The 13,287-nt window shown below is 43.7% G+C and overlaps 1 protein-coding gene across 1 annotated transcript in view; it reads right to left on the reverse strand.

Annotated features, from left to right (window-relative positions):
- Positions 1–3,423: 3,423 nt before the first annotated feature.
- Positions 3,424–13,287, reverse strand: part of WDR93 (WD repeat domain 93) — a 49,696-nt gene continuing 39,832 nt past the window's right edge. Inside the window, exons 11-16 of the mRNA XM_083184171.1 lie at positions 11,487–11,621; positions 10,575–10,770; positions 8,471–8,531; positions 8,059–8,215; positions 6,418–6,595; positions 3,424–3,609 (exon numbers count right to left, since the gene is read on the reverse strand). Of these exons, the coding sequence (XP_083040297.1) occupies positions 3,507–3,609; positions 6,418–6,595; positions 8,059–8,215; positions 8,471–8,531; positions 10,575–10,770; positions 11,487–11,621 (830 nt within the window). The 3' untranslated portion in view covers positions 3,424–3,506. The remainder of the gene's footprint in view (positions 3,610–6,417; positions 6,596–8,058; positions 8,216–8,470; positions 8,532–10,574; positions 10,771–11,486; positions 11,622–13,287) is intronic.

Raw genomic sequence — 13,287 nt, forward strand, 5'->3', positions numbered from 1 at the left:
ACGGTTGGCTGCTGCTGTTTATTTTTTCTTCCTGGCATTGCACACCCTAATGTAATGTGCTGCGCATACTAATGAATGTATGCTGCCTGTTGACAGGTCAACTGTGTTGACACTCTCATCTCTGCACAATGAATGTCTACATGATAACAGTTGACCTATCAGTACCCAACCTTAACAACTAATTACATTTCTATAAGAAGCTGCATTATAAGTGAGCAGAGACGCTCAGATTTTAAAGCACTATTCTCATTACTTTTTACTTTAATTACAGCAGCTCAGAGGCGTAAGTTCTCCCCAGTCACCCGGAGGCAAGTTGTTTTCTGCCTCTCTCCCTTTAAAAAAAAAGGTTGAACAAATATGGTGTGTGTGTGTGTGTGAATGTGTGCTTGTGTGTATATAAAACACGAATAGCTTACAGAACAATATAGATAGCACTCTCAACCAGTCTACAAGGACTAGAGACCGCGGTGAACTGGCAGGGCTCCAGTTACACTGTGTGAAACTAGCCAGTGGGTCACGGTCAGACTCATGAGATTTAGCCATCTGCAGGATTCGGTTTCACTGGCATGTCCCATCTCGTAGTCCAGCGGCAGCAGATGCACCGTCTCTTGCTGCAGTGCAGGCTGAGTGGCACCAGTCCCCTATCAACTATTAACTCTACAGCAGGAGAGCTGCACAGCTCCATTGAAAGAGCAGTGGTCTATGAACCAAACAAGTGCTGCTGTATACACTTTGGGGCTTGAAGCCTGGAGGCAGGCATCTCCATTGCCTCTCGGATTTACAACCTTGCCACAGTTACTCCCCCCCTCTCCATGCATGCTTTCTAAAGGGACCAAAATGGGTATTTTCTTCATAACAATCTTAATAGGTCAGGTGTACTTCCTGAAAGGTCATATAAAGGATGTCCTGGATTTCTAAGGGGACAATTCCACCAATGTCTACATTTTTTTTAAATCAGTCAGAGCCCAACTTTCCAGCAGACCTCACTCACTCAGCTTCATTTTTACTCTCCTCCAAAGGAATTATTTTGGTACTATATAATGCTTCCAATTTCACATGTTCACACACGCAGTTCACATTTTTCAGGTCACCAAGCAGTTGCACTGTGTATCACCAATTGCCACATTTACAGGAGAGTATTCAATCATGGCCACTATTTCTGCCACTTTGGAGGGGTGGGACCCGGTTTTTTTTTTTTGGGGGGGGGGGAGGGGGTCCCTTCCCAGGCTGCCCATCCACGTGGATGAATGCTTTGGGCGGGGAAGTTACGCAAAAAGTTTCCCCCGGCTGTGGCATTACCTTGTTGGCTGTTTGGGCCCAGCGCTGGTTCAGCAGTACAAAGATATTGACTAAATGGTGCGCAATAAAACCAAGGTGCAGTTATACACAAATTTACGCAGTAGAAACACCATGAACTACTGAAAACTGTAGACCAATAAAAAAGATAGTGAATTTGAAAGACAGCGCTCAAAGGTAACTATATTTCCAGGTGGATTAGACCTTATATAGGATTATACCAAACCAAATACATCTTGATTCGAATCACAAATTGGTAGATGGATTGTCATATATTAATCCTGTTTATTCCAATCGTTCCTTTCTCCCCTATTAAATAAGCAGGGGAGACAGAATAGAACACAACATAGTGCAGGTCAATAGCAAACAACAAACGGTACTTGTTTCCTAGCACGGCCACAATGATTAGGATCTCGGGCATCGCAGGTAAAAAAATCGCGTCCATCGCATGCGGCCAAAAAAATCGCATGCGATGCGACCGACGCGATGCCCGCGATTTCCCATAGGGAACAATGGAAAATGCCTCAATTTTCCCAAATCAACATAGGGAACAATGTTAAATGCCCCAGAGACACCAAAAAACCCCCTGAACAGTGAAATGGCCCCCCAAAAATTGTTAACGCAACCCCACGATCAACGTGAACCCTAAGCGTGGCGAGGGGCGGCGGTACGCGTCCTCTGACCTTTTCATACCCCCACTATCAACGTGGGCGTGGAGTTGAGAATAGAAAGTGTGGCGAACGCAGCGAGCCCGAAGCGTGGCGAGCGCAGCGCGCCCCGCGAGGGGACGCAGATACCTTCACAGGTATCCGTGTCCCCTCGCGGCCTTCACAGGTATCCGCGTCCCCTCGCGGCCTTCACAGGTATCCGCGTCCGCTCGCTGCGCTCGCCACACTTTCTATTCTCAACTCCACGCTGACGTGGATAGTGGGGGTATGAAAAGGTCGGAGGACGCGTACCGCCGCCCCTCGCGGGCTCGCTGCGCTCGCCACGCTTAGGGTTCACGTTGATCGTGGGGTGGCATTAACAATTTTTTGGGGGGCCATTTTACTGTTCAGGGGGGTATTTTGGGGTCTCTGGGCCATTTAACATTGTTCCCTATGTTGATTTGGGTAAATTGAGGCATTTTACATTGTTCCCTATGGGAAATCGCGGGCATCGCGCCGGTACCATCGCATGCTTTTTTTGGCAGCATGCGATGCGACCGACGCGATTTTGACTTTTTCAATGCATTTCAATGGGAAATCGCGGGCATCGCGTCGGTCGCATCACAGACCATTATAAATGACCCGCGATTGTGGCCGTGCTAGGAAACAAGTACCCAACAAACTTTTTAAACTTTATTGACCTGCACTATGTTGTGTTCTATTCTGTCCCCCCTGCTTATTTAATACTTCTTCCTAAACAGGTAACTATCCAGCATTCAATATACTGACCTGGTCTGCAGAGGGGATGCGGTCATTCGTCAGACTGCATTTAGGTCTACAGTCATTAGGTCGACCCCACTAGGTCGACTGGCAGGAAGGTCGACCTGACTTAAGGTCGACATGGGCCAAGGTCGACATGACTTAAGGTCGGATTTGCATAAAGGTCGACATGAGGAAGGTCGACTGGTCATAAGGTCGACATGGGTTTTTCACTGTTTTTTTAACCGACATGTGTCGACAGGCGGTATTGCATGCCCTACCATCCACTAGGGCGTGGTGGGAGAATAAAATAGTGTGCCGAGCGCAGCGAGGCACCGTGCCCGAAGCATTGCGAGCGTAGCGAGCGATGCGAGGGTCCGATTCTCATTGCCAACTGTGTCCATGTCGACTGTGTCGACATTCGGATAAAAAAACAGTGAAAAACCCATGTCGACCTTATGACCAGTCGACCACATGCGTGTGGATCAAAAGAAGGCCCTGAGTAATATTTTCATTTAAATCGATCATTCGGCCGGGGGTTAAGGGAAAGCGTTGACGATATCTCTCATGGAGCAAGTTGTCTAGTGTGTACCTGGCTTAATCATCTGCTTATTAGTGACAGACATTTCTAAGGAGAAATTAGGCTTTGTTCTGTACAGCTTGTTTTACAGATTTAACATCATCAGAGAATAAATGCAGCTACGGCAAATTCTTACACCTTTAAATATATATTTTTTTTATTTTATTACAGAACATATTAATAAAGTGGTAAACAACAATCAATGCTCCCCCTCTTTTCTTCGTTCACCTGCCAAGGATATCTCTCTGTGTTAGGTCTGAAGCTTGCTTTCTTAGAAGGGTCCATGATTCTGCTATCTGCTTTCTCCTCTCTGGGAACGTCTGCAGTCTGGTGAAAGGAGAAGACGTTACCCAGTAAACATTTCCATGTATGCTTATGCAGTGCTCGAAGTGGGGGAATGGAAAACTGAATCGCAGTCTGAGGTGCACTTTGAATCCCTGAAGCCTTAGAACTGTTAATAACTTGAAATTAATTCATATTATTTCATATAATGTGGTAAAAATAAACCATATTATATGATATAAAATGATGTAACCCGTGTTCCATATTCCTCCTGTATCCATCCAACTGTTTTATTTACCTTTCTTTAATGTCTCATGTCACCCATATTCTCTTACTTCTTCCACCTTTCATAGCCTTTATTCCACCATCAATCTCTCACCCTATGTTCCTCCAACTCCCTCATTTGCTCTATTACCCCTACTCCTTTGCTTTTCTTCCTCTATAACCCATTACACCTCTCACTGGCTCCTCATTTTCAGCCCTTCTCCTTTCCTTCCCTTCCTTTCTCACCATATGTACCTCTCCATCCCTCCTTCCCTTTCAGCCAAATACCTCTCCTTCCCTGCCTCTCTCACTCTATGTACCTCTTCCTCCTCTCTGTCAGCCATATTCCTTCCCTCCCATTCTCATCCTATGCATCTCTATCCTTCCCTGTAAGCCATATACCTCTCATTCACTCCCTCTCTCATCCTATGTACCTCTCCCTCTCTCCTCCTCTCTCAGCCATATACAATTCCTTTCCTACCTGTTTCACTGTATGTACCTCTCCCTCTCTCTTCCTCTGTCAGCCATATACCATTCCTTCCCTCCATCTCTCACTCTAAAGGGGTGTACACACGGAGCGATTTTTGCTAGTGAGCGACTTTAACTAAGCAATTTTGACTAAGCGATTTCACTAGATACAACAGCGATTTTGACTAAGCGATTTTGTCTATGGGCGATTTTGACTATACTAGAATTAACATACTTGGTTGGTGTTCATTGCAGATCGCCTAGTGAATATCTCCCTCAGCAGTGAATACCAGCGATTTTGACTAGACAGCCAGCGATCTAGTCAAAATATTCTTGTCTGGCAACTCTTTTTTACTAGCGATTTTATAGGGCAATTTGTCTAACCTTGACAGAGATCTTTACTAACCTTCTAAGCAATTTTCACTGTGTAGTCAAAATCGCTTAGAAGGATCGCTCCGTGTGTAAGAATCCCCTTCAGAATCTCTCTCTCCCTTACAGTATATCAACACTATATTCAAGAGGAAAAATAGGAAGATTGCGCTAATATATATACAATAAATTCCAATGCACCATGGAGGGGATCACATTTATAGCAAAAGACTGGAGACTGCTTCAAACTATTGTATCAAAAAACAATTTAATGAACATATAAAGTATACATACTGTATGTATAGCTATTTAGGGTGGCCACCTAAAAAATTAAACATGTATTTTAGCATATGCTATAATAACAATGTGCACATAAAAAAAAGCTAAATATTTAGCTCTGGATAAAAAAGGGGGTGATGATAATAATATTCACTCTGAATTTACATAAAAACTAGCAATCTTCCATATGTTGACAATGTGTCGACTGGGTTTAGTGTCAGACCATACTGGGGATGTTTTAGTACAGTGGTTCCCAACCTGGGGTACTAGTACCCCTGGGGGTACTCTGCAGACCAGTTGGGGGTACTTGAAAATAATATTGGTAATGGCGGAAGATGAAAAAAAGTATTTTGATGGCAGAAAAGAAGACCCATTGCTATGTTGTGTCACTTATGGTTCTGTCTTCAGTGTCATCAGCGTCTCATTGTGCTTTTGCCTGACCAGCAATCCAATAGGAGCTTCCCATGCTGCCCTCAAACATCAGCGATCATCTGCCCTGCACTGACACGGGTGGAAGAAGCAGCGGCATTAATCCTACAGGTGTTAGTGGGAACCCCGGAGACAATACACAGCCAGCAGCCAGACACAGAAGGGCAAGATTCCTGTCCACTACTCCTTAATATAAGGACATGCATAAGGATACGCATACCGCTCACTTCCACTCCACTCATAAGTACTGTCTATATTTTAAATTGAGAGGAGGGGGTACTCATCAATGAAAATCCTAATGAAGGGGTACGGGAGAGAAAAAAGGTTGGGAACCACTGTTTTAGTAGAATGCTGGAAGGAACAATGTCCTTTTCAGGAGCAATATATATTAGCGCCCAAGTCCACCTCCGTTTTTGCGGTGGTAATACAGTATATCAACACTGCACATTTCATTAACAATGTAGACTGAAGAGAAAAAGCACTCTCTTTTTTTTTGGGGGGGGCACGCTTGTTTTAAAACTTAACGTTTAATAATAAATTGATTTAAGATATATGTAATTATGACATAACAGGACAGACACACATATAACATGCAAAACAAAACACTACAAGAAGTGTTTAAGCAGAATCTTCTGTAAAATATATCGATTGGTCTATATTACTGACAGATATCCTCTCAATTCCCCATGTTGAAACATTTCATGAACAAGCTTGTAACATGACTCCGGTAGTGCCTGAAACATCTGTAAGAAGTAAGAAGCGGAGCCGTCTGTACTGTACACAGATACAATCAGCCAGCAGTGCAGCACTATATTGTAGAGCACAGCCCAGTGAGGGCAGGGGGGGTCATCAGCAGGAGAGAAGGAGGCAGCAGCTCAGCAGAGCTACTGTAATGCACACATCCCCATAGTTTGGTCTGAGTGCAGGTATCGCTGCCGGGGAGATGGCGCTCTGTACTGTCGCAGTTCAGAGCGCCATCTTCGAGCACTGTGCATATGTTAAGGTTTTGTTATGGCATTCTGTTTTATGGATTGAAAGTCTTACCTTGTCTGAAAGAGTGATTTGCACTTCTGTTCCCAGTGCAGGTTTTGTGACAGAACAGCAGTCTGCTGGGCTTTCCCAATAGATTCCATTGGACAGAAGCTGTCCAGAGTGTAGCTAAAGAGAGTGCATGGGCCACTTTCTGTGGTCATCATCTCTCCCAAGGTCACCTTCTCATTAGCTGCAAGGTGAAGTCAGATAAACATGAAATACACCTGGTCGTCGGTGAAGAGGTAGTTATGGATATTTGATCAAGAACAACTTCTACCATTCTTGCTATGTAATGGAATACAATACAATATAACACAGCGGTGGAGGATGCATTATGTAGTTAGAGAAGATGTAAGAGCTGTACCGCCTATACAGCACATCATATCTCTTATAGGTTTATGGGGCTGCTGATGTATAAATACACATCCTCTGCAGTATTTATTGGATGCCACAGGAACACAGAGAATTGGGCTTGGAATGTTCTATGTGAATGTCAGACATCATCACACATAACTGTCTGCTCTCACGCTAAGTCAATCCTCTGAATAATTATTGTCTTCTGTTTACTGGTACATATAAACCTGGGAATAGCATATTTATATAGCAACCAATCAAATTCTAGCCATTATATAGTACTCTCTATTAATGATAGTTACGATCAGATGTTATGGCAACACCTCTACGTGTAGTCTTTTGATACAGTAGGTCTCTCCTTAAACCTATTTCTTGTATGACAGTACTGCTGGGCCCTAGATAAACTTGAATCTGGCCCAGTGAGTTCACCTGCCTGCCCCCCACACCTGCGTCACCTAGCGATTTGAATGAGAATGCCCAGTGTTCTCATAACACCCATGAAACATTAGGCATTCCCATGGGGGAATCGCCCGGCCCACAACCCCACGCCCGCAATCTAGGGTGCAGACACCCTGTTCACCCTGGCCACAAGCACCCTGCGGTCGCAGATGCACACCATCGGTCCCCCGGTATCCGAACGTATCTACATATGGTCCTGAGTTAGTGTACAGTCTGTGATTTTTGTTGTGCAGCCCTATGGGAATGCAAGGTAAAAACAGCAATGTTTTGGGGTCTAATTCAGATTTAATTGTAGGACAATCTTGTTCTCAATATGGGATTTGAGTCAGGTGTGTTCAAAAATGAAATCTAAATTCTAGTGTAAAAATAAAGCAGCCAGCATTTTTTACCCTGCCCAGAAACAAAATAACTTGCCCAAACCTAACTCTCTCTGCACAGGTTATATTTTCCCCTCCTGCAGTGCACATGGTTTTTCCCATTTCCAGAACAAATTTGTTGTGCTATCAGGTCTGAATTCTTAATTAGGCCAGTGGTCTCAACGTGCCTCCATTACAGATGTTCTTATGTCACACATCATGTATATTTCTTGTAATTGAACAAGCCCTTAAACATTGATCAATGGTAAATTGCTACAGTGCTCTGCAGGAATGGACAGGGGGCTATAAAAATGATGCATAAAACATGGATTCTGTATATAAAGTGGACATGAAAACCCAAAGGTAATGACAGAAAGGTTACATAACATAAAAAACTATTTGCATTAAATAGAATAATACATATGATATTAAATACTTGTAAAGCAGAATGAACAGTATCAATGTGAGAAATATCATTACCCACCTTTAAGAAAAAGGCAAAGGTTCTCTGAATCAAGGGCGTAAACTGGCTGCCAGGGAAATGCCAATTTGTAGGACAATGGCAGCCCAAACTGGCAAATTTTTTGTTTCAAAAGAACATCCATGAGCTCAACAATACCACTGCGGTAGAACAGAAGCACCTATAAAACATGCAATACATTACAAGTGCCCCCCCAAAAATCATAAAGCTATGGACATTTATAAATATTCCTATTATACAAACATAGAATGTACATACATAAAAACATAAAGGACATGGGATACAGGGAAATGTGGAAGCAGATATGGATTTAGAGTACAAGTAAATATGGAAGAACACAAAGACAATGGATACAGATAATAATGACAGAGAGATAGGAGAGCATATGCAGGAGACAATTGTTAGTATAACTTACGCCATTGGGAAGTGAACTAACTGGCACAACTGCACTGATCTGATCATCTGGGGTGCCAGGGCTGTGGGGAAAACATGTAAACAATACAGACAGTGTAAGATAAACATATCAATGGCTGTGAACCATTGTATATTCATCAAAATATTTAATATACATATTCATGATTACCAGGGGCAATCTAAAGCAGTTCAGTATGAATTGCAGGGGCAATCTAAAGCAGTTCAGTCAGCATTGCAGGTGCAATCAAAAGCGGTTCATTCTGCATTGCAGGGGCAATCTAAAGCGGTTCATTCAGCATTGCAGGGGCAATCTAAAGCGGTTCATTCAGCATTGCAGGGGCAATCTAAAGCGGTTCATTCAGCATTGCAGGGGCAATCTAAAGCAGTTCAGTCAGCATTGCAGGTGCAATCTAAAGCGGTTCATTCTGCATTGCAGGGGCAATCTAAAGCGGTTCAGTCAGCATTGCAGGGGCAATCTAAAGCGGTTCATTTAGCATTGCAGGGGCAATCTAAAGCAGTTCAGTCATCATTGCAGGGGCAATCTAAAGCGGTTTAGTCAGCATTGCAGGGGCAATCTAAAGCGGTTCAGTCAGCATTGCAGGGGCAATCTAAAGCAGTTCAGTCAGCATTGCAGGGGCAATCTAAAGCGGTTCAGTCAGCATTGCAGGGGCAATCTAAAGCGGTTCAGTCAGCATTGCAGGGGCAATCTAAAGCGGTTCAGTCAGCATTGCAGGGGCAATCTAAAGCGGTTCAGTCAGCATTGCAAGCTTAAAAAATGCCAGCCCGCCTGTGTGTTTGAAGCCTGCAATGCTGACTGAACCACCGTTATTAATGACACGTTTGTAGATTGTTCCAAACCGTATACACAATGAAAAAATACTGCTTGCATAAGTTTTGAACCCCATGTGCTGTGGAAGCTCAATGTTTACATGGATGAAAGATATTGTGCTACTAATTGGCTTTCCATTAGCCTCCATTATTTAATCACTGAAAAAGGGAGACGATCAGTCAGAGACCACCATTCATGTTTGTGGTAGTATTCTGAGGAGACCAAAATATCTCAAAAGTAAGATCCTACTCATGGTGATATCCATCTGTTGTTATATACACTTGTCACGTGGTTAACCATAAGTGCTTTAAATCACTCCATACCCACTTGTATTGTATTGTTCTTATTGTTAGTAACTTAGATGTGTTACTATTGTTTACTAAGCTGCATGTGGTTTTAATTGCACAGTTCAGCACCCATATAATTAAGTAAGAAAAGCTGCAGTAGCCCAATGTTCGCCTGTGGATGCTCACTAAACCATTCAAAGAAGAAAGAAAGAAACGTATTATATATCAAAATAAGGGACTGCACTAAAGAAACCCCAGCGGTACTGTCATGGCAGATGTAACAATCCAGACACTTGTATTTTATATAAGCCCAATCAGCTACAGCAAGATGGACGGCTCTCTCGGGACTCTTTAACAGCAGAAATAATCAAGAAACAAAGTCCTTCTGTTTGATTAACGTTTCAGTCTTTATCAACTTATCTGGCAAAAATCGATGAAGACTGAAACGTTAATCATACAGTTTCCTTATTATTCCTGCTGTTAAAGAGTCCTGAGAAGGCCACTCGTCTTGCTGTATAGGGTTATGTCCTCTATTGGGAAGGCACCTAAGCATTTATCACATCATGGAATTGAGTGACAGTCCTTTAAAATCCCTTTAGAGACCGATTAGCAGGCATAACAGGTGATTCCTTTAGAGAGTAATGGAATCACCTGTTATACCTGCTATTTGGTATCGGTTGCGGCTAGATCCACTTCTGTTTCTTGACTTTTCCCATCATGCAATGGGTACACGTGTACCTGGAGGGGGATATAAATCTGCACCCAAAGTGTGGCGAGTGAAGTGAGCTTTAGTGTATTTATATCCATATTACACAAAGTAGTATAGCCAATCAGTTCTTTAAAAATGGTTATGACTTGAATTATCAGTAATTAAGGTATTTCATTGCAACTTAATCCACACAGAAAGAGCAAAAACAATTGGTTGTTCTCTATTAAAGTTGAGTAAATGCATATAATATAATAATACAGTCTAGTTGCAAAGGTCTCACCTCTCCTGGAGAAGAACCAGGTTGGACTCCTTGTCTCCCGATGCAGTCACAAGGTACAGAGACTTATCCATACCCAGCACCAAGAGCTGGACTCTGGGCACAGATGGATAATCTCTGTTAGAACTCTTGTGTCCAAGGAAATAAATGTTGCCTATGGACCTTCCCTCTGGTAAGGCAACAACCGCTAATGGGAATCCTGGTAACGAAGAAAGAGTTTCCCAACATAATAATCTAAAAGTAACACCTCTCCAGGGCCCTTATTCTGATCGGTGCGGCCGGATCCGATTATGCGGCCAGGACCGTGCGTGCGAAACCCCGCCTACCATACGGATCGCCAACTCCGTCCGTACGTGGTAATAAGCTGGCCGAACGGACCGCACGTGTATTTTTCACGGAATACGCCTCCTCCATCTCAGGGAACCTCCCCCATCATTCGATGGTCGCAGACCATCGAATGCAGGACCGAGTGCTCCACCAGCTCCCGCAACCTCAGACCACATGGACATTTTTCCGTGCAAAAGCAGGGATCTGGGCGGGCAGCTGACATCCGGCGATGTCATATGTCCGCCCCCTACACGTGCGTCATGGCCGCATTACCATACGTACGCCCAGCATTTGCATGGGAACGCCCATGAAACACGGGGCGTATGCATATGGTAATGAGCCCAAATAGCCCTTCACGCCCCTCTCCACCCCCTGTTCGGAGTGTTCACATTTCATGCGGGATTTGGCCGTACGCCCCGCTCGCACATGCGCAGAGACGCCTATGCACATGCGCAGACACAAAACATCGGCGGCACGAACGCACGCGGATATTACCGCACCGACCAGAATAAGGGCCCAGGTGATTATATTATACTTAATGTGCTTTTCTTATTAATAACATTTAAAATAAACGAGTGAACAACTCACCAGAATACTTCATGTCCCACACTGTAAGTGTTTCATCTTCAAGGCCCAAAGCTAAGTAGGCAGCGCAAGAACTGACAGCTGAGAATCTGATGGGAGCTGCACACGGCCAGACAATATCAGGCTTTAATTCTAGATCTAAAAGATGGAAAAAAATGATTAGCATAAAAAACCCCATAGGATCTATTCATTGGGGCTTAATGAGAAATAACAGAGGCCGGATCAATATTGTATAGAAGTAACAGGGGCATTTACACGTGGGAACAGAGTTTTCCCATACCCCATCATCTAATTAAGTCCAGAGAAATTAAGGGGGTATTTAATGTGAGGTCATGGCTGTCGAGCAGGCTCGACAGCCGTGACCCTGTCCCGTTCTCGGTCTGCTGGATTGAGAAATCACAGGCGAGATTCAATGTCCCACCTGCAGTGGGATGAGAAGGGGCCATGGCCGCAAGCTGCAGCCGGGAAGAGGTGAGTTGCAGCCATGAGCCATGAGCTGCAACTCGTCACTTCCCGGACGTTCTCAGCAGAACAAGGCCGACTGCTTGTGAAGTCGGGCTCGTTCCGAAGATCCCCTGTTCAATGCTGTCGGGGAAGACAGCATTGAATAGGGCCCCCATCGGCAGATGGCTGCGGGTGATTGAATAACCCCCTAAGAGAATGTAAACAATCTTTTGATTCACCTAAATCCAATGCTAATTAGTGATCTAGAATTCAGCATGGCCCTCGCTCCCCACTGCAACTCCCCTCTCCGTTGCTCACTCATGCTGGCATGCCGGCATTGCGACGGGTCTTTACCACTGCTAATATGTCGGGTATACACAATTTCCATAGTTTTGAAGACTGGGAAATCAAAACAGCTATATCCTCGTTTTCCTTTATTTGGGGAACATTTTGTCTTTTAAATTCATGGCTGAGGAAAACTAAATTTGTATCAAGATTGTTTTTGTACCAGTTGTGTAGTAAAGACTTTACACCTCCTGTGTGATGTTAGAAACCCGCAGATTCTGAATATCTATCCATCACAGAGTGTGATATCTTCCATTTCCATATATTGATTGGTTCTCTAGAACCAATCGATGCTTGGCAGAGGCTTCTCAGTTTTCCAATACACTGGAATAATCACTTTGGTGCCATTATGCTGGTGTTTTAACAATTGTTTGTTTTTTTAATTCAAAAAGCCAGAAGCTCAAGTTAGTAGTTACATTATCAACTACTATAATTAATTATTATCGACAGTCGAAAATATCGGTACACATTTATTCAATGCGGCTGTTTCTAAAAGCATTGATGCATATCTGATTCCGACTGTCTAAAACAGGGGTGGACAACCAGTGTAAGGCAAAGAACCTAAAAATATCTGTAGTCAAGCTAAAGAGCAGATATGATGTGTGTCTGCAAAAATGGGGATGGCCTAGCTGGTACAATGCCATACTCCATTTTCGTGCAAGCGCCATCACATAAAATACACTGAAACATGCGGGATCCACATAAAATACATTTTAGAAGCCAGATCAACATACTGTAAAATACACTGAAAGAGCCAGATATGCAGTGGGTCAACCACTGAAGGTCAACATGGGCATAGGTCAACACACGCATTAGGTTGACATGGGGAAGGTCGACATGGGCCTTTTCACTTTTTTTTTTTTGAGCCGACATGTGCCAGCAGGCGGTATTTCTTGCCCTACCTTCCACTAGGGCGTGGAAACACACAAAGCCATAGAAGGGGATGCGGTGCATCAATACGGTGTCCAAGTCGACTGTGTTGGCATTCGGGACAAAAAAAAAAAGCAAAAACCCC

This window comes from Crinia signifera, chromosome 4 (assembly GCF_055691185.1).
Source record: "Crinia signifera chromosome 4, ASM5569118v1, whole genome shotgun sequence".
Classification (NCBI taxonomy): domain Eukaryota; kingdom Metazoa; phylum Chordata; class Amphibia; order Anura; family Myobatrachidae; genus Crinia; species Crinia signifera.